General features: G+C 43.7%; 1 protein-coding gene across 1 annotated transcript in view; it reads left to right on the forward strand.

Annotated features, from left to right (window-relative positions):
- Positions 1–14,627, forward strand: part of NUGGC (nuclear GTPase, germinal center associated) — a gene marked incomplete at both ends in the record, with an annotated part of 42,840 nt that extends 28,213 nt beyond the window's left edge. Inside the window, 6 exons of the mRNA XM_080674037.1 lie at positions 942–1,099; positions 6,933–7,071; positions 8,311–8,419; positions 9,397–9,533; positions 11,770–11,860; positions 14,488–14,627. Coding sequence (XP_080530163.1) covers positions 942–1,099; positions 6,933–7,071; positions 8,311–8,419; positions 9,397–9,533; positions 11,770–11,860; positions 14,488–14,627 — 774 coding nt within the window. The remainder of the gene's footprint in view (positions 1–941; positions 1,100–6,932; positions 7,072–8,310; positions 8,420–9,396; positions 9,534–11,769; positions 11,861–14,487) is intronic.
- Positions 14,628–20,346: the final 5,719 nt, after the last annotated feature.

The raw sequence follows: 20,346 nt of genomic DNA on the forward strand, positions 1-20,346 counted from the left end.
ATGATCCCAAAGCCCACTACTGAAATTTTGGTTAGTGCAAATGTATTACTATTATTTAAGTTCCTCATCCGAGATAGGCTTTTATTGATTTTTAGAAAGAGAGGAAGGGAGAGAGAGAGGGAAACACCGATGTGAGAAAGAAACAGGGTTCGGTTGCCTCCCATGCATGCCTTCACTGGGGATTGAACCCAAAACCTAGATATGTGCCCTAACCAGGAATCAAACCCACACCCTTTTGGTATATGGGATGACCCTCCAACCAGCTGAGCTACCCACCCAGGGCAGTGTAAATGTGTTTTTATTCACTTTATTAAGGATCACCATCTGGCTAAAATTTATTCATGTCTCTTATAACTCTAGCTTCATGATATTTTCCCCTCTGATTTGTGAACTTATTTCTCTGGGAAAAAAATATTACAACGATACATAAATCAAATTGCATTTCATTAAATATTTAACAAAAAGTATAAAAAAAACTTGGACTATACTTGCAAATATCTGAAACAGATACTCCCAGTAGGGTCGTGGCACATTTTCATTTAATAACTGCTCATTTAACAAATATTTACCAAGCACTCCTGATGCCCTTGCCAGATGGCAAGGACATCAGGGTATTGGATGAGACATGCTGTGCCTGATCTCAACAGGCTGATGGTCCAGTAGAGGAGCCTAATCAGTAAACAGACAAATGCAACACTGTATGAGAGGAGCATGAGCAAAGTGAGCGCAGGGCACGTTGGAAACCCAGGACATGTTGGAAACCCACCGACTTCAGGCATGACTGCTACCCTCTCTGTCTAGCTTAGGAATGAGTTAAAAGATTATGTTGGTGCTACTGTGATTCTTGGTAATAGCCTTTGGCCAGAGGCAATGCAATTCTGATCCTGTGGTTGTCTAGTTAATGCCTACTAACTCTACTAACTTGTTGTTTATTTACCTAGAGGAGTAGAGGAAACCAAGGTTTTCACCAGACTCTGAAAGCTGTTTGCCTGAAAAATGGCATCTATGCCTCCAGGACTCTGGCAAGAATAGATCTAAATGAAGCCATCACTCAGCCCATCTATGACCAGATTGATCCTGTTTTTGGAGGCATTTTTAGGTAAAAGATCTTTCCTCGTATTCCTTTGTGAACAAACAGCTGAAGAATGTTGGGCCAGCGTCTCATCTTTAAGAATTTGTACTTTGGATTTGGAAGTGCAAAGAGTAGCTTGCAACTCGAGGAGGAAAGCTTACTCCTTGGCCAAACACAAAAGCCTTCTTGGTTTGCTTTACTTAAAAATTTCCCATGGTGACCTGGAGTGCAGATGGAGATGTTGCCTTCAGACTAATGTTATGATTCCCATTATTTTTTCAAATATCTCATACATGCAGCAGGGGATAAACTTTCTTATGGATCCAAGCCCAGGATAGGGTATTTTGGTTGGAGAGCGTGGAGTTAAGCAAACACATGGCCTTCATAAATTTCCCTGAATGCAAAAAAAGAGAAGTGACTCACTGAGGACTCCGTTTGCTCCCATACTGCATGCTCCCAAATGTGGCCTTCACGTGTCCCCTCCTTCCATTCTTCCTTGACCACCAATCCTTCTCTCCATCAACAGAAACATCCTTTCCTAAACTTCCAACCTGTCCCCAGCCTTCCTCCTTTGACTCTGGCACAGAGGTCGGCAAACTCATTAGTCAACAGAGCCAAATATCAACAGTACAATGATTGAAATTCCTTTTTCTTCTTTTTTTTTATTGTTTAAAGTATTACATATATTAGGACATATATCTCCTTTTTTTTCCCCATTGACCTTCCTCCAGCCTCCCCTACCTCCTGTCACATGTCCTCATCCGCCCACCCTCCCCAGTGTCTTGTGGCCATTGGTGTGCTTATATGCATGCATACAAGTCCTTTGGTTGATCTCTTTCCCCCCCTCCCCAACACTCCCCAGCCTTCCCGCTGTAATTTGACATCTGTTTGGTGCTTTACTGCCTCTGTATCTATATTTTTATTCATCAGGTTATAATGTTCTTTATTTTCCATAAATGAGTGAGATCATGTGGTATTTTTCTTTCATTGCCTGGCTTATTTCACTTAACATAATGCTCTCCAGGTCCATCCATGCTGCTGCAAATGGTAAGAATTCCTTCTTTTTTTATAGCAGCATAGTATTCCATTGTGTAGATGTACCATAGTTTTCTAATCCACTTATCTGCTGATGGGCATTTGGGCTGTTTCCAAATCTTAGCTATGGTGAATTGTGCTGCTATGAACATAGGGGTGCATATACCCTTTCTGATTGGTGTTTCTAGTTTCTTGGGATATATTCCTAGAAATGGGATTACTGGGTCAAATGGGAGCTCCATTTTTAGTTTTTTGAGGAAACTCCATACTGTTCTCCACAGTGGCTACACCAGTCTGCATTCCCACCACCAGTGCACGAGGGTTCCTTTTTCTCCACATCCACGCCAGCACTTGTCGTTTGTTGATTTGTTGATGATTGCCATTCTGACAGGTGTGAGATGGTACCACATTGTCGTTTTGATTTTCATCTTTCGGATAATTAGTGACTTTGACCATGTTTTCATGTGTCTCTTGGCATTCCTTCTGTCTTCTTTCGAAAAGATTCTATTTAGGTCCGTTGTCCACTTTTTTATTGGATCATTTATCTTCCTTTTATTAAGTTGTATAAGTTGCCTGTAGATGTTGGAGATTAAACCTTTATCAGTGATAACATTTGCAAATATGTTCTACCATACAGTGGGCTTTCTTGTTGTTTTGTTGATGGTTTCTTTTGCTGTGAAAAAGCTATTTATTTTGATGTAGTCCCATTTGTTTAGGTTCTCTTTAGCTTCCATTGCCCTAGGAGCAGTATCAGTGAAGAAATTGCTTCGGCATATGTCTGAGATTTCTCTGCCTGTGGATTCCTCTAGTATTTTTATGGTTTCCCATCTTATGTTTAAGTCCTGTATCTATTTTGAGTTTATTTTTGTGTTTGATGTAAGTTGGTGGTCTGCTTTCATTTTTTTGCATGTATCTGTCCAATTTTCCCAACACCATTTATTGAAGAAACTGTCTTGACTCCATTGTATGTTCATGCCTCCTTTGTCAAATATTAATTGAGCATAGTGGTTTGGGTCGATATCTGGATTCTCTATTCTATTCCATTGGTCTATATGTCTGTTCTTGTGTCAGTACCAGGCTGTTTTGCGAACAGTGGCTTTGTAATACAGCTTGAAATCTGGTATTGAGATCCCTCCTACTTTATTCTTATTTCTCAGGATTGCTGTGGCTATTCGGGGTCTTTTTTTATTCCAGATGAATTTTTGGAGAGTTCTTTCTAGGTTGTGAAATATGCCGTTGGTATTTTAATGGGGAGTGCATTGAATCTATAGATTGCTTTGGGTAGTATGGCCATTTTAATGATGTTGATTCTCCCAATCCATGAACATGGTATGTTCTTCCATCTGTTTACGTCTTCCTCTATCTCTTTTTTCAGTGTCCTGTAGTTTTCCATGTATAGGTCTTTTACCTCCTTAGTTTAGTTTATTCCTAGGTATCTTAATTTTTTTTGATGCAATGGTAAATGGGATTGCTTTTTTAGTCTCTCTTTCTGCAAGTTCACTATTAGTGTATAGAAATGCCATAGATTTCTTGGCATTAATTTTATATACTGCTACATTGCCAAATTCATTTATTAAGTCTATTAGTTTTTTGATGGAGTCTTTCGGGTTTTTTTATGTATAGTATCATGTCATCTGCAAATAAGGACAGCTTTACTTCTTCTTTTCCAATTTGGATGACTTTTATGTCTTCTTCTTGTCTAATTGCAATGGGTAATACTTCCAGTACTATGTCGAACAGGAGTGGTGAGAGTGGGCATCCCTGTCTTGTTCCTGTTCTTAGGGGAAATGGTTTTAGTTTTTGCCCATTGAGTATGATGTTAGCTGTGGGTTTATCATATATAGCTTTTATTATGTTGAGGTATGATCCTTCTATTCCCACCTTGTTGAGAGTTTTTATCAAGAAAGGGTGTTGGATTTTGTCAAATGCTTTTTCTGCATCAATTGATATGACTATGTGATTTTTATCTCTCAATTTGTTTATGTGATATCACGTTTTTTGATTTGCAGATATTGTACCATCCTTGCATTCCTGGGATAAATCCTACTTGGTCATGGTGTATGATCTTTCTGATGTACTGCTGGATCCGATTTGCTAGAATTTTGTTGAGGATTTTGGCATCTATGTTCATGAGGGATATTGGCCTTTAATTTTCTTTCATTGTGTTGTCTTTATCTGGTTTTGGTATTAGGTTGATGCTGGCTTCATAGAATGAGCTTGGAAGTTTTCCTTCCTCTTGAATTTTTTGGAATAGTCTGAGGAGGATAGGTTTTAGTTCTTCCTTGATTGTTTGGTAAGACTCCCATGTGAAGCCGTCTGGCCCTGGGCTTTTGTTTGCTGGAAGCTTTTTGATGACTGCTTCAGTTTCTTCCATAGTTATTGGCCTATTGAGATGTTTAGATTCTTCCTGATTGAGTTTTGGAAGGTTATATTTTTCTAGGAATATGTCCATTTCCTCCAGGTTGTCCAGTTTGTTGGAATGGAGTTGTTCATAGTATTTTTTAACAATCCTTTGTATTTTGGCGGGATCTGTTGTTATTTCACCTCTTTCATTTCTGATTTTGTTTATTTGGGTCCTCTCTCTTTGCTTCTTGGTGAGCCTGGCTAGGGGTTCATCAATCTTGTTTATCCCTTCAAAGAACCAGCTTTTGGTTTTGTCGATCTTTTGTATTGTTTTTTTTTTTTTTTTTTTGGTCTCAATGTCATTTATCTCCGCTCTGATCTTTTATTTCCTTCCTTCTGCTTACACTGAGCTTTTCTTGTTGCTCTCTTTCTAACTCTTTGAGTTGTAGGGTTAGGTAATTTATTACTATTGTTTCTTGTTTTTTGCAGTAGGCTTGTAGAGCTATGAACTTCCCTCTCAAGACTGCTTTCCTGTGTCACATAGATTTTGGATTGTAGTGTTTTCATTGTTGTTTGTTGCCATGATGTTTTTTATTTCTTCCTTGATCTCTCTGGTAACCCAGTCATTGTTTAATAGCATGCTGTTTAGTCTCCAGGTGTTTGATTTTTTTGGATTGTTTTTATTGTAGTTGATTTCCAGTTTTATGCCACTGTGATCTGAGAAGATGCTTGATATGATTTCTATCTTCTTGAATTTGAAGAGACTTTGCCTATGACCCAACATATGGTCTATCTTTGAAAATGACCCATGTACACTTGAGAAGAATGTATATTCCGTGGCTTTGGGGTGAAATGTTCTGAAGATGTCAATTAATTCCATCTGGTCTAGTGAGTCATTTAGGATTGATGTTTCTTTGCTGATTTTTTGTTTAGAGGATTTGTCCAATGGTGATAGTGGGGTATTAAAGTCTCCTACTATGATTGTATTGCTGTCAATCTCTCCCTTGATATCCTTCAGGAGTTTTTTTTTATGTATTTGGGTGGTCCTGTATTGGGTGCGTATATGTTTATCAGAATTATTTCTTCTTGTTGGATTGCTCCCTTTAGTATTATGAAGTGGCTTTCCTTATCTCTTGTTGAAATTTATTTTGAGAGCCGAAAATCGACTTCTGCACATGGGCCACGAAGTTTCAATTGCACTGTATGTGCGCGCCTGCACGTGGTATTTTGTGGAAGAGCCACACTCAAGGGGCCAAAGAGCCTCATGTGGCTCACGAGCCGCACTTTGCCGACCATTGCTCTAGCATATCATCAGGTTCATCACCTGCTTGAACCATTCCACCTTCCCTTGATTCTTAGTCAGTGCCCCCCTTCACTACCCCCACCTTCCTTTGAACTCTTTTGAGATCATACCATTTCTTGTAAATCCACCTCACCCCACCCCACCCCACCAAATTCCTTAGGATGGCATTCAAGATATTCCACCTGCCTCCAACTGGCCTTTCTGATCTCTCCCCAAGCTGTGGCCCAGTATCGGTCCTCTGCTTTAGCCAGCTTGGAGGGGACCAGGGAGCAACGGAAATGTACCAGGAACCGTGCTAAGTATTTTGGGTGTGTTATATCATCGCATCCTCCCAACTACCCTCTGAAGGGTACATTATATCATCGCATCCTCCCAATAACCCTCTGTCTTTTTCTTTTTAATATATTTGTATCGATTTCAGATAAGAAGGTTAGGGAGGGAGAGAGAGAAATATTGATGAGAGAGAATCATCGATTGGCTGCCTCCTGCATGCCCCATACTGGGGACTGAGCCTGCAACCCAGGCATGTGCCCTGACCAGGAATTGAGCCGTGACCTCCTGGTTCATAGGTTGACTCTTAACCACTGAGCAACACTGGCTGGGTGATTTCTGTCTTTTTACTGGTGAACAAACTGAGATTCACCCAGCTCATAAGTTAAGAGTTAGGATTTCAAGCCTACACCCTCTCTTCTACACCTGCTGCTTCTTATTCCTGGGATGTGCTGAAGCTTCCTTCACTATCTTGTGCATATGATGAATAGCCCCTCCTTCTTTTCATTTTCCTAAATCTTACCTGTCTCCAGAGGTATAGTTCAAGTCCCATCCTTTCAAGTGGAAACAGCTGGGCAGTGGAAAGCCTGAGTGTTGAGATTAAACAGATCAGTGTCCAAAGCCTCACTCTGCCACTTACTAGCTGTGTGGCCTTGATCCCATCAGCAATCTCCTCTGAACCTCAGTTTTCTTATCTGTAAAATGGGCATCATTGCACTGATTTCATAGGTTTTGTTGTCAAGGGCCTGGTGCAGCACAATGCCCGACATGTGATAGGAATGTGATACAAGTCCTTTCTTGTCCTCCTTCTCTTAAAATGAATAAAAGGATAACAGCTGGTTTCCTCTTTGTTTTAGCCTCACAATAGCTGTTGACCTCTCTCACGTATTACGTTGCTTTCTTCTGTAGGACTGGAACGCCCACAGGTTCAGCTTTGATGCCTCACATAGATGCTTTTAAGCACTCTCTCCAGGAGAAGATGACGGAAATTGGGATAAGAAATGGTTGGAAACACGATAGCTACAAAAAAAGTTTCCTGATCCAGGAGGTAAGATTCATAGATTGTGAAGAGAGGAATGAGGTTGGGTTGTGAGGTGGGTTTCTTCCCAACAGGTTTTGGGATGCTGCCTGTCCCTCCAGACCAGTTCCTCTGCAGTGTCCAGGGTCTGGGGAACTCATAGCAGGAGCTGTGACATACACAACAGGGATGGGGGGGTGGGGGGGCAGCAGCAGTCCTGACTCAGCCGTGGAGATGTAGGACACCAGGCCAGCTTCCTCCCACTGCAACCGAGAGTAAACGCCAAGGTTGTACAGTAGATTCTGCTTCCAGAAAGAATCTTCAAAGGCTCCTTAGATGTACAAAAATTGGAATCCATTTGTGATGCTTTCAGTAACCTTCCTATCATTTTTGCCAATGTCACGAAGTATCATCCAAAGCAGTGAAGCGTAAAGTATCATATTTTTGCAGATCATTTTCTAGTTTTGAGTACTCAAGGCTTTTGCCTGTGACCCATATTCTTCAAGGCTGCCTCAGTCCATCTGGGCTGCTCTCGCAAAATACTATAAACTGGGTGGCTTGCAAACAACAGAAATGCATTTCTCACAGCTCCGGGCACTGGAAGTCCAGGTCTAGGCACAAGCAGACTTGGTATCTGGTTGGACTTGCTTCCTGGTCCAGAGATGGCTGTCTTCTCCCTGTACCCCCACATGGCAGAGGGGCAAGGGAGCACACTAGGGCCTCTTCTATAGGGGAGTAATCCCAACCATGAGAGCCCCCTCCTCATGACCTCATTTCCTCTCAAAGGGCCACCACCTACTGCCCCCACATTGGCAGGTAGGATTTCAATATATGAATTGAAGTGGGGGGGGGCACAAGAGCTCAATATATGAAGTGGCAGGAGGTGCCATGCATACCATATTCAGCCCATAGCACATCCCAGCCCGAATCCCATGGCAGTGCTAGAGAAATAGCCCATTCCTCCCCCACTGTCCCCACAAAAGGTCCAGTTTTAGCATCTCACTTGTGCCAGAGCTCAACTCAGCAAATATTTAACGGGATGTCTATAGGTGCAGGCACTGTGGGAAGCACTTTGGGACGTAAAGATGCTGAAGACACAGTTTCTGCCTATGAGAGGCTCACAGTCTAGCTGTGGGGAGGACACAGTCTAGCTGTGGGAGCCACCTGTACCACAGGGCAGAGGGAAATGGTGGCTATAGGCAGGAATGCCTGACCTATGTCTGTTGGAGGAATTGTCACAAATGGCCTTTTGTTCATGTGGATTCTCAGATAGGCGCCATCCTGGGGGGCCTGGAGGGCCACATCCTCCGGAAGAAGAGGAGGATCTATGAGTCTCTCACTAGCTCTGTTCAGAACGACCTGAAGCCCTGCTATGAAGGTGGGGCTCCAGAGGGTGGCGGTTCTGCTCCCTCCCTCTGTCCACACAGCATCCTTTTCTGCTGCTCCTCTCAAAGCCCCCTAAGTCCTACGTCCCCCTAACACCCTTGGTCTACAAACTAAGACCAAACAATTCAAACAATTGCAAGGTGTGGGGAGAGGTAGTTCTTGAACCATTTTTATTTATCTGTTGCCAGTTCCCTCTGTCCTTCCTTTGCCTACACACCTTGCTTCTCCTCTCTGTGCTGCATCCCAGCTAATCCTATATAATAAAAGGCTAATATGCAAATCGATCGAACAGCAGAACCACTGGTCACTATGATGCGCACTGACCACCAGGGGGCAGACACTCAATGCAGTGTGCTCCCACAGGGGGAGCCCCTGCTCAGCCAGAAGCCAGGCTCACAGGCAGGCGAGTGCAGCGGAGGTGGCAGGAGCCTCTCCCACCTCCAGGGCAGTGCTAAGCCTTCAGTCGGACATCCCCCGAGGGCTCCCGGACTGCGAGAGGACACAGGCCGGGCTGAGAGATGCCACCCCGAGTGCATAAATTTCATGCACTGGGCCTCTAGTTAAACTATAAAATCCATCACCCAGTCCTCATTTTTATTTTTTTAAGTATTTGTAAACTTACTTCATATCTTCTTCTCATTTTGGTGGCCCCATTATTTTCTTGGGAAGGCCAGGGGTTGGAATTTTGTAAGCTTCTGCTTAATTCACTCATTCGATTTTCTGAATGATAGCTATCTAAATATTGAGAGTGTTAATTTTTGTATCATGTTATTAAGCTATTTCCACTGTGTAGAAAATGGTACTACCTACATAAATGTGTATGTGTGTGCATCTGTATATGTGTGTGTGTATATGTATACGTACCTGTACATATCTGTGTTTTGTTTTGTTGCTTGTCTTTATTTCTGATGCTAATGGTTTCTGCACAAGCCCTTGATGTGGTGTAACGGTGACTATCATTTTTGCCAGAGGCAGCCCAGATCACTGGCAAAAAAGCGTGTGAGAGGATGAAAGATGTCCTCAGAAGAGGGGTGGACCGGCAGGTGGCTGAGGGCATGTTTGAAAGAGCTCAAGAAAGGATGCAGCACCAGTTTCAGCAGCTGAAGGTATTTATTCCAACCCACAGCCTGCATTCCAGTCCCAAAGAGGCTCCTGGTGAGGTGGAGGAAGCCAGCACAGAAGATGGGAGAAGTGGTGGTCATTTGGGCCCAAGTAGAGTCAGACATCTTCCGCAAAGTGGGTCCAACCAATGCTCATGGTGCCAGGAGAGGAGGCCAGCTGGCGCTGGGCATCCTCCCTTCACTGCCACCATGTGATGGAGTCAGTCTCCTCTCTGGGGCTGTGACTTCGGAGATGCGGCCCCTCCAGCCTTCTCCTGCATCTTTCCCTTTTAATACGTCATCAGGAGAACTGCAGTATCTAGATGGGCTCCTAAACCTTTCCTGTGCATTAGCTCGTTTCATCCCCAGCAAGTCTGTGAGGTAGGTACAGTCGGTCCTCCATATCCGCAGGTGTCACATCCCACATGGACTGAAAATAGTCGGAAAAAAATCCCACAAAAGTTCCAAAAAGCAAAACTTGAATTCACCATATACCGAGCATTATACTCAATCCGGTGAATGAAGTGATGTGCGGATGTATTCTGCTGTCGCCTACATGCAAACACTACACCATTTCATATGAGGGACTTGAGCATCCTCAGATTTTGGTTTCTGTGATGGGGTCCTGGAACCAATCCTCCATGATACTGAGAGATGACTGTACTATTATTGTTCCCATTTTGTGGATAAGAAAACTGAGGCAGGGAGGTATAACACAGGCCACATAGCTAGAAAGTTTCAGAACTAGGATTTAGGAGCAGGGAACCAGCATCTCCAACAAGAACATAATCACAACACAGATTTTTTTAAATGAGAGAAGTGTCTTATCTATATAAAACATCAATAAATAAATGTCAATCAGCCACTTACAGTGCCCAGCATAGATTTAGGTTTGCTTCTGTCTATCTTGGAAGTCAGTTCCTAGCAGTTTCCTCAAACCTAAATGCTGCTGTCAAGCCCACTTGGACCGTCTTGTCTCAGCTCTAGGTCTCTCAGCCTGCCACCCCCTCTGCAAGTCATATAAATTCTTTCTTTTAGTCCAAGCCACTGTTGGCCCCTGGCCCTGTGAGTTTCCACAGTCTCCTGTCTTACTCCAGGCTTCACTGACCCTCTCCTAACGTCCTGAGGACCCTGGCTAGTTGCTCTTTGGGTCCATCTCTGTTCCAACCAACTTCCTAAAACATCTCCAACCTGCTTCTGCCCCCACCCCACTGCAGTTTAGGAAAGTACATTTACCCACACTACAAAACATGAACTTCCTCTTGGAAGAGGCTAAGGGGTTTCTGGTTTACCAGTAGCAATTTACTTTCTGTCATTTAACATATATCACAATCTGCAGAAATTGGCCAGACTCTACAATATCCAGTCCTCGCTGGGTATATAGAAATCGGCCCTTCAGGTGCCCAAGAAAACAATTCCACTAAAAAAAAAAAAATCAGTACATTGACCATATAAGAATGTATCTTACATGATATTAAGTGTAAGAAGTTGAAATAGGGCAAGACCACAGAGTGTCCCCATTCCCTGACCTTATGGACAAGGAAGCTGACACCCAAGTTACTAGCTAAGGCTCAGAGCTAGAGCTGAGGCTGGAGCTTGGGGTTTTAGGCCCGGTATGTTGAAGAAAAAAGCATAAGACTTGGAATCAGAAGATCCAGGTTCAAAACTAGGCTTTGTCAGACTAGAGGAGAGAATCAGGTATTTTTCAAAGGGAGGCAAGAGCTGGTTAGAAGAGGGAATGTGGTTTTAGGTGACAGAAGGACTGGGAGGAGAAAGAAGATATTTGTCAAAAAGTTGGGAAGAAAAATCAGGATTGCCAGCTATGGTGTCTCACACAAAGCGGGTACTCAATAAACATGCATCCAGTGACTAAATGCGTGATAGGTTGGTGGGACAATGAGCGGCACTTTCCCTCTTTTCCATCTCTTCGGATGCTGTGATCTCTCCCATACTTCCATGCAGCCTCATTAGGTCCTGATTCAGTCCATCAGCACCAGAGGGACAATCCCTCAGAAAGGCTGGAAAGGAGATGCTGAGATAGGTGGGACCCCACAGAAATGTTGCCCTGATGACTCCTGAGCCATTCTGTGCACTCTAAAGTGGCCCACCTTGGACCTGACTTTGGCTTTGGCAGCTCCAGTCTGCCCACTCTGATTGGGGAAGTGGGTGGGGCCCCTTTCATAAGATTCCCTTTCCCGTGGGCTGTACCATCCTAACAGAAGGACCATCCTTTGTTGTGCAGCATGGAATCACGGAGAAGGTGAAGGGCAGTATTGCCACCATGCTGACCCTTGCTTCATCCCAGGGGGATGGTCTCTACAAGGAGCTTGCAGGTAAATACATAAAATCTTTGCATAAAGGGTGATGATCTTGCAGACACCTCCCCCTCCCCCCAGGTGTGGTGGCTCTTTGCTGGATTTAAATAAATTAAGTTAGGAAGAAATTCCAGGGGAAGGAAAAGAGATGATGAAGACGACTATGACTGCCCCACCCTTTGCTGAGAACCCCACTGAGACCAAGCACTGTCCTTGGGCTTTGTGCTCCACATCTCATCTAATCCTCACATTAGCCCTCGGAGATAGATGTTATTGCTCCATTTTGCAGATGCAGAAACAGAGACTCAGATGAGATAATGTGCCCAAGGATCCATAGCTGGAAAGTGGCAGATTCAAATCCATAACTTATGATATCAAACATAGAAAGAACTCAACTATCTATCAGCAGAGCACTGGTTACAATAACTTGGTACCGTAATTTGCAATTGTTACAAAGAATTAAGTAGCTTTATATAGTACTAGGGGCCCGGTGCACAAAATTCAGGCACTCGGTGGGGGGGGGGAGGCGTCCCCCAGCCTGGCCTGTGCCCTCTCACAGTGCAGGAGCCCCGCGATCAATTGCCCCAAAGAGGTAGGCCCTGCCCACCCATCCAGGGCTCCTCGATGGATTGACCCAAAGAGGTAGGCCGGAGTTAGGGGCCCCGCCTCCTCCATGCCACGCGGAGCCATGGGACTCCCAGGCCTCGCCATGCGGAGCAGCCGCTGTGCGCACAGCCATCTTGTGATGGCGTGAGGGCATCACAGGGTGACGACCACTTAGGCTTTTATTAGTAAGGATAGTAGCAGCATGAAACGATCTCCAAAATATATTGTAAAGTGGAAAAGCAAAGTAAGAAAAATGTGTGTAGTGTATTGCCATTTGTGAGAGAAAAAGGCAACACATATGTACATGCATAAAAGTCTCCACAGGATACACAAGAAACTGGTCACACTGGTTACCTCTGAGGAAAGGAACTGGGGGACAGGGAGGATGGGAGATTTACTTTGCAATCTGTCTATGTAGTGCCTTTTACACTTGAAACCATGTGCACAGTTGCCTGCTGGAAAAACAATGTCGGATGCCATTGTTATGTGTCATTGAGCATGTCAGGGTGAGAGTGGTCAGAGCTATTTCCAAAGTAAAAGCCACAACTGCTACTGCTAAACATCTGTCCTGCTCCGAATGTTCTCTCAGGAAGGAGACACAGCACCCTCACCATGTGGTTTATTGTCCTCTCTCATGACCCTCTGTCTAGGCCTTCACAAAAACCTGTTTTAAGGTTATACTCATCCAATTGTGTCTTTAAAAAAAATCCTCACCCAAGGATATGTTTTTCTTATTGATTTGAGAGAGAGAGAGAGAGAGAGAGAGAGAGAGAGAGAGAGAGAGAGGAAGGGAGAAAGGGAGAGAGAGAAACAATGATGTGAGAAATAATCGATCAGTTGCCTCCTGTACACACCCCGACCAGGGATTGAACCTGCAACCTAGACATATGCCCTGACCAGGAATCGAACCCACAACCTTTTGGTGTACAGGATGATGCTCCAACCAACTCAGCCACCCAGCTGGGGCCAACTGTGTCTTCTTTAAAGAACTCCTACTCACCAAAGTTCTTCAACTGTCCAGGTCTCACACACTGAAATGTTCCTCGAGTTTGACATAAATGGTTCCTGCCATAATTTAAGACCATGTCCTTTCCTTGACCATCAGCAGCAAATATACACTATGCAGGGAGCACTGTGGCAGCTGCCAACGAGCTCTAATGCTCGGAATGCGACCTGGTTGGTTAGACTGGGTAGTGTACATTCACTCCACAGGTAACCATCATCTCCACCGCGGTGCTGGGCAGTGTCCTGGTGTTGAGGATGTAGCCGTGAGCAATACTGACAAAAATCTCTGCTGACAGAGATTACAGCCTGGGGAGCAGGGGGGAGTGGGGGGGAAGGCAGGCAATAAGCCAAACTATAAACAAGATAGGAGGCCTGTGGAAGAGTGACAGGACAGTGCCATGGAGAAAAATAAAGCAGGGGATACCCTCTTGCTCGGAGAGGACGGCCTTTTGTTCCGGTCAGGCCTTCCAATGATTAGATGAGGTGGGCAACCTGCTTTCCTCAAGGTCTACCAATTTCAATGAGCATTTCATCCAAAAACACACTCACAGAAACACCCAAATTAATGCTTGACCACAGACATGGGCACCATGTTCACAAGTTCACAGCACAAGAGAGCCAATTCACTTCTTAGCATGGGGACCGCTGTGGGGAGGGCCGGGGCGGAGAGGAGAGCCTGCACAGGGCTTCGGGGAAGTTTAGCCTGTGGTGGGCATCGCACCTCCTGCCACTGAGCTCTTGTGAGGCCCAGTGCCAGCCCAGACCTGTTTTCTGGGCAGGTTTGGTTATTTGACAGTGGCCCCCATGCTGAGATAAGCCTTATGGTAGGAGCAAGAATGCTGGGTTTGGTCAGGTTATTTGTAAAAAAAAAAACACAAATCTATTGGACGATCTGATCTTCAAGCTTTAACCCAGACCCTCATATTCTGGGACAAGTGACTCAGGTCATAACATGATTCTCAGGGGATCTGTTTGCTGGGGACGTTTCTGAAAAGGATGCTAACTCCTGCTGTGTGCTTTCTGCTTCTCTGTAGACGTCAAAAGCGAGTTCAAAGAGATGGAAAAGCTACATAGGAGCCTGAGGGAGGTGGCTGAGAACGCAGTGCTTCGCAGAGGCATGCAAGATTTCCTCCTGAGAATGTCCCCCAGCAAAGCTGGCCCCCCCAGAACATGAATTTAATTCTTGGCACCAAGTGGATGAGAAACAACCCTGGAGCCAAATAATGAGAATTACTTCTGTTTTGTAAAATCTAATAAAAACCATCTCCCAACTGTTTGGGCTTTAAATACACTATAAAAGCCAATAGATTGTTACTTGTGGCAGAAGTGGATTCCTGAGCAACCTCATTTCATGTTGGCTCCATAGCCAAAGAGTCATCTTGACTCCTTAGTGGGGTTCTAAAGTTTTAGGGACAAGAAACTTGTGTTTCACCAAAGAAAAATATTGAAACACTGAAAAATGTAAATATTATGGGTAAAACCATTGCACAATAAAGTTTTGGGGACTCAATTTTATTGACCATTTTAATGCTGATGAGACTTTTGGGTAAGGAGGCAACACTGTGCCGTGGAAACAACGTGGGTTTGAGAGTCAGCCAGACAAGAGACCTGGCTTATCACATCTCAGGAGTGTTAATGAGAGTCGGGGCCTCTCAAACATTTTGATCTCAGGATCCTTTGCTCTTAAAAATTATTATAATTTATGTGAGTTATACCTATTGTTACTATAGTCGAAATTAAAAGTGATCAAAATTGTAAATAATTATTTACTGATCTATTTTAAAGTAACAATAATAAACCTATATATGTTAATATAAATAACATGTTTTATGAAAAAAAAACTTTCAAAATAAATTTATTGAGAAGAGTGCCATTATTTGACACTTTTGCCAATCTCTTTATTCTCTGACTTAATAGAAGACAGCTGGACTCTGTTTCTGCATTCAGTTCATCACAATATATCTTTTTGGTTGCTGTATATAAAGAAAATACAGTCTCATACAGATATAGAGTTGGAATACAGAAGAGTATTTTCATAGCCTTTTCAGATAACTACTGGGTATTCTTTAATATGACCATCTTGACAGGCGGTAGTTTCTTAAAGGTTAGTTGTAGTGTGGAATCTGAAATCATATTGGTGAACTCTCTTTAAAATTTGATTTAATTTTTTCCATGACCATGACTCTATGCCCTCTACCACATCACCCATCCCCCTCCAGTGCTATCCATGTCCATGATTGGTGAGTTCTTTAAATATTCTGTCATATTAAAATATGTTTCTATCTCATACTTTCAGTGTATCTTTTACATGATTTTGTGGCATCAAGCATTGGTCATTTTGAAAATATTTTTCATTGAGTCAAGCAGGTCTTCCAAAATGTTGACATATTATCTTTATAATAACAAAAAATCACATTTGTTAAAATCTCTACCAACGTCATCAGGAAGGTCTTGAAGTTTTGGGAATTTGCCAAGTTTATGATAGAGGATACAAGTTCTACAAAATTCCATTTTCCCCCCTAGAATCTTATCTTATGATTGGAAACAAATATTGTCAATTGTTTTTTCTGAAGGTACAGATCATTGTGTTAACTATTGAGAAAATATTCACCATATAACCAAGTGTGATTAACCATAGTTTACATGCCAATAGTTATTTCAAGTAAAAATAATGTTGTGGGGGAAAGAAATGCCAAGTGTAACTCACAACGCAATCATACAAATGCTTTTCCTTGAGATATTTTACATCCCTGTGACTATTTTTTTTTTTTTGTAACAGCCAATTTTTCTTTTATCCTTTCCCTTTTTTCATCCCTCCCCCCTAGACCTCCTCCCATCTGGTGACCATAAATTTGTTATCTGTATCTATGAGTTTGTAAAGAAATTTGCCTTAAATATAAAGTCATAGTAGGTTTAAAGTGAAATAATGGAAAACATATACTTGTAAACTCTAACCTAAAGAAAGCCAGAGTTGCTGTATTAATATCAGACAAACTTCAGAGCAAGGAATATTTCCAGAGATAAAGAGAGCCATTGCATTGATAGAGCAGTTACTTCATCAAGAGGACACGGCAATCCTAGTTATGCTATTCACAAAGCAAAAGCTGATAGAACTGAAAGGAGAAATAGCCAGCTCCATATTTATACTTGGAAATTCAACACCCCTTCTCGATAATTGCTAGGACAAGTAGAAAAACTCAGAAAGGGTATAGAAGACTTGAACAACATGCCAACCAACTTTATAAACTAATATTGGTAGAACGCTCAGTAGAGCATCAGCGTGCAAATCCATCTCTGGTGTACTTGGAACATTTACCAAGGCAGACCACATCCTGAGCCACAATACAAGTCTTCATAATTGTACAAGTACTGAAAACGTACAGCGTCTATTCTCTGACCACAATGGAATTAAATTAGAAATCAATAACAGAAAGACATCTGGAAAATCTCCAAATAGTTGGAAAGTAAACAACACACTTCTACATAACCCAGAGGCCAAATGAGGGCTGTGGACTAACATCCTGTTGGCTTTATAGCTCTCTCCTCTAAATCTTCATTTTGCTCAAATGAAATTACCCTGTTGCTATCAGGAGCCGTGGCGTTAACTCCAGCCAAAGCACGGAAGGTTGCTAAGAGCTGGCACTGGCAGGGGGCGCTGTTCGTTAACTGCCTGAAGAATGTAACCCAGAGCGGTCTGCCAGCGGGCCCCAGGGCTGCAGAGCAGAACAAATGGGGAGGAAGCTGGGGTAGAGTCTGAGCCCAGGTTGGAGGCATCAGGCTGACCCTAACATGGACTCGGGAGAGCAGGGCGGACTGATGTCAGAAGGAAAGGAGCTGCTTAAACATCCAGGGCAGAATCAAGGGGCACACAGGAGGTTTTTCAGGAGGTTAATGTCAGGAGCAAGAGTCTCGTGTAGTGTCCCATGGACGCCATCATGGCTGCTACGTCACAACAGAGCCATCTTCCAGGAAAGTGAGGACTGGCTAGAGTTAGGCAGGAAACTCCATCAGAGACTGGGTTCAGGTGTATTCCCTCCACAGTTACATGACAATAGCCATAAATGGTGGCTCTAACTCATTGAAACTATTACATTTAGCCAATTAGCTCTACTTAAGAAAGCAGAGAAATGATCATTTTAGACGGCACACCACCCAAATAGTAAAAATAAAAACTTGTGTGTCTCAGAGGGAAGGCGGGGGTGGGTGGGAAGAGATTAACCAAAGAACTGGTATGCATATATGCATAACCCATGGGCACAGAGAATAGGGTGGTGAAGGCCAGGGGTGGAGATGGGCTAGAAGGGGTCAATGCGGGGAGAAAGGGGACATATGTAATACTTTCAACAATAAAGATTAAAAAACACACGCTTGTGTGTGTTGACAAAAGGGAATGTGTTGTCTGCGAAACACTGCATTACCTGCCGCCGCCAGATAAATGAGGTGTTAGTATCAAAATACAGCGACATCAGCATCTCCATGTCACAGAGACGATAAAGAAGAGACCCCTCACGTTCTCTGAAAGCATTATCCCATGTGCATTTAGTGCAATCAACTGACCTTCGGTTCATCTGTTTCTTTCACATTTCTCCCCATTCCAGATGAATTACCCAGAACAGTATGAATTTGCACCAGTTTGTCTTCAGTCTAAGTTATGTCATAATCCAATTGCCTCCCGCCCCTTTTCCCAACCACACAGTTTAATCTGATTAGGAACAAAGAGAAAATTGATGATGATCCATGAAATCTGGATAAGACCGTGTTCTAGATACCCTCCATGATAAAAACCGCTCTAAATATTTTAAAATCTTTCTGCATAGTCTATATAAAAGTTTTTTCAGTTATTTCCTCCTTGGAAGAAACATATGGGATATTGCTGCTGGAAAGGGGACCAATTATGTGACCAGGTCTTTTGGCATCATGTGGAGGAATATGCAGATTTTGCCTCGAGCTAGAACAGGGGTGGGCAAACTTTTTGACTCGAGGGCCACAATGGGTTCTTAAACTGGACCGGAGGGCCGGAACAAAAGCATGGATGGAGTGTTTGTGTGAACTAATATAAATTCAAAGTAAAGGAGCGGAGGGGAGAGCAAGAGAACCCTCCACTCTTTCGGCTCCGCGGGCCGGATAAAACAGCCGAACGGGCCGGATCCGGCCCGCGGGCCATAGTTTGCCCACGGCTGAAAAGCTGTATATAGCTGGTAGGAGGAAAGCTGATGACTACTGCCTGGGATTCAAAGTCCATGGCAATTGATTCTCATATTCTCTCTCCCTCTCTCCTTCCCCCACCTCTCTCAAATCAAAAGTTGTAGGAGAAAAATGTTTTTGAAAACCTGGTAGACCTCACCGGCATGGTTCAGTGGTTGAGCGTCGACCTATGAACCAGGAGGTCATGGTTCGATTCCTGGTCAGGGCACATGCCCAGGTTGCAGGCTCGATCCCCAGTGTGGGGTGTGGGGCATGCAGGAGGCAGCCAATCAATGATTCTCATCATTGATGTTTCTATCTCTCCTTCTCCCTTTCTCTCTGAAATCAATAAACATATTTAAAAAAGAAGAAAACCTGGTAGAATTGTGGGAACGATGGATCTACCTGTGTCATAAAAAGAAATGAGGGCAAGTTAAACATTCCTACTCAAGCCCAGATGGACACGCCAACAGTGGGTAGCAGTAATTGATGACAATGAAGGGTTGTATTTAGGCATGTATTTCTTTACATCTGAGACTCTTTTACTGGACTATTCGGTGCTTATAATTTTGATAATGGATGTCTCCCCCAAGGCCATCTACCTGGAGAGGGAAGCTTCTCCAGTGACTAGATTCTGAAAATGCACACATCTCCACACTGCCCCTCCTGCCCTTACAGGATCATCAATCCTTTTCTTTTCAGAGTGGAGGGAATTTCGGTTATTCTGAAAACAAGAGCACCTGTAGAGGTCTCCATTGTTTCTTCTTGGATGTGGTGAAGGCCAATGCTTGGAAGTTTCGTGTGCATGTGCAAGTCTTGTTGAAAGGCAGGTTCTGATTCAGCACGGCTGGGATTGGGGCTGGAGATGCTGCCCTTGCATCAGGCTTCCAGTGGTCTATGGACCATTCTTTGGGGAGCAGAGGTAAAGATAAAATCAAGACTCTGGCTACAGGTTCTGCCCCTTCTGCCTGGGGTGCCTGCACAAGTTACTTCACCTCTTTGGGCCACAGCCTTCTCATCTCCAAAATGAGGTTAATAATGTTGTCACTATACTCAAAGGTCCCTTCCAGCTCTCACATTCTATGAGACTAACTTGAAGTTTGTCGGAGGGGTAGAGCATTGTGTCCCAAATGGCACAGAGACTGGATGACAACATAGGAAGGAACCAGCTGGTGTCCGTGCAATGCAGCTCCCAGGATGCAACTCCCAGCAAATACAACATGAATGGTACCCCCTGGATTTGTACAATGGAGCAGCCCTGGGGGTACCAGGCACACCTTTCTATCTACATATATTCCTTCAACTGTTGAGTTCCTGCAAAAGTTCCTTCCCATGAAGAGTACATTGGCAATTTTAAGAGAATTGCTATATGCTTGAGGGATCAATATCCCTCCAACAGCCCACCAATGGCAGGTCCTCTGACTCCCACAGAAGTACTCTTCCCCCTTCCATCAGAAAAAATGAGGCACAAGAGGGCCTGGTGCCTGGAAGGGAAAGCTTGGGAGTGACTGTGCAGGGTTTGAATGTGGGCCAAGCTGTGCTAGTAATATGAGACTGCATGCTTGAATGTGCTAAACTGAATCCTGGTATGTCAGCACCACAGGAGCCCGGGAAGCTGCCAGGCCTCAGAGAGGCTGAGGGTATGTGCTTGGCATGTTGGCACCTGGATGCTTGGGCTTTACCCCCTTGGCAAAGTGCCTGTGGTCTCT

Source organism: Plecotus auritus (genome assembly GCF_963455305.1).
Source record: "Plecotus auritus genome assembly, chromosome: 6".
NCBI classification, from domain to species: domain Eukaryota; kingdom Metazoa; phylum Chordata; class Mammalia; order Chiroptera; family Vespertilionidae; genus Plecotus; species Plecotus auritus.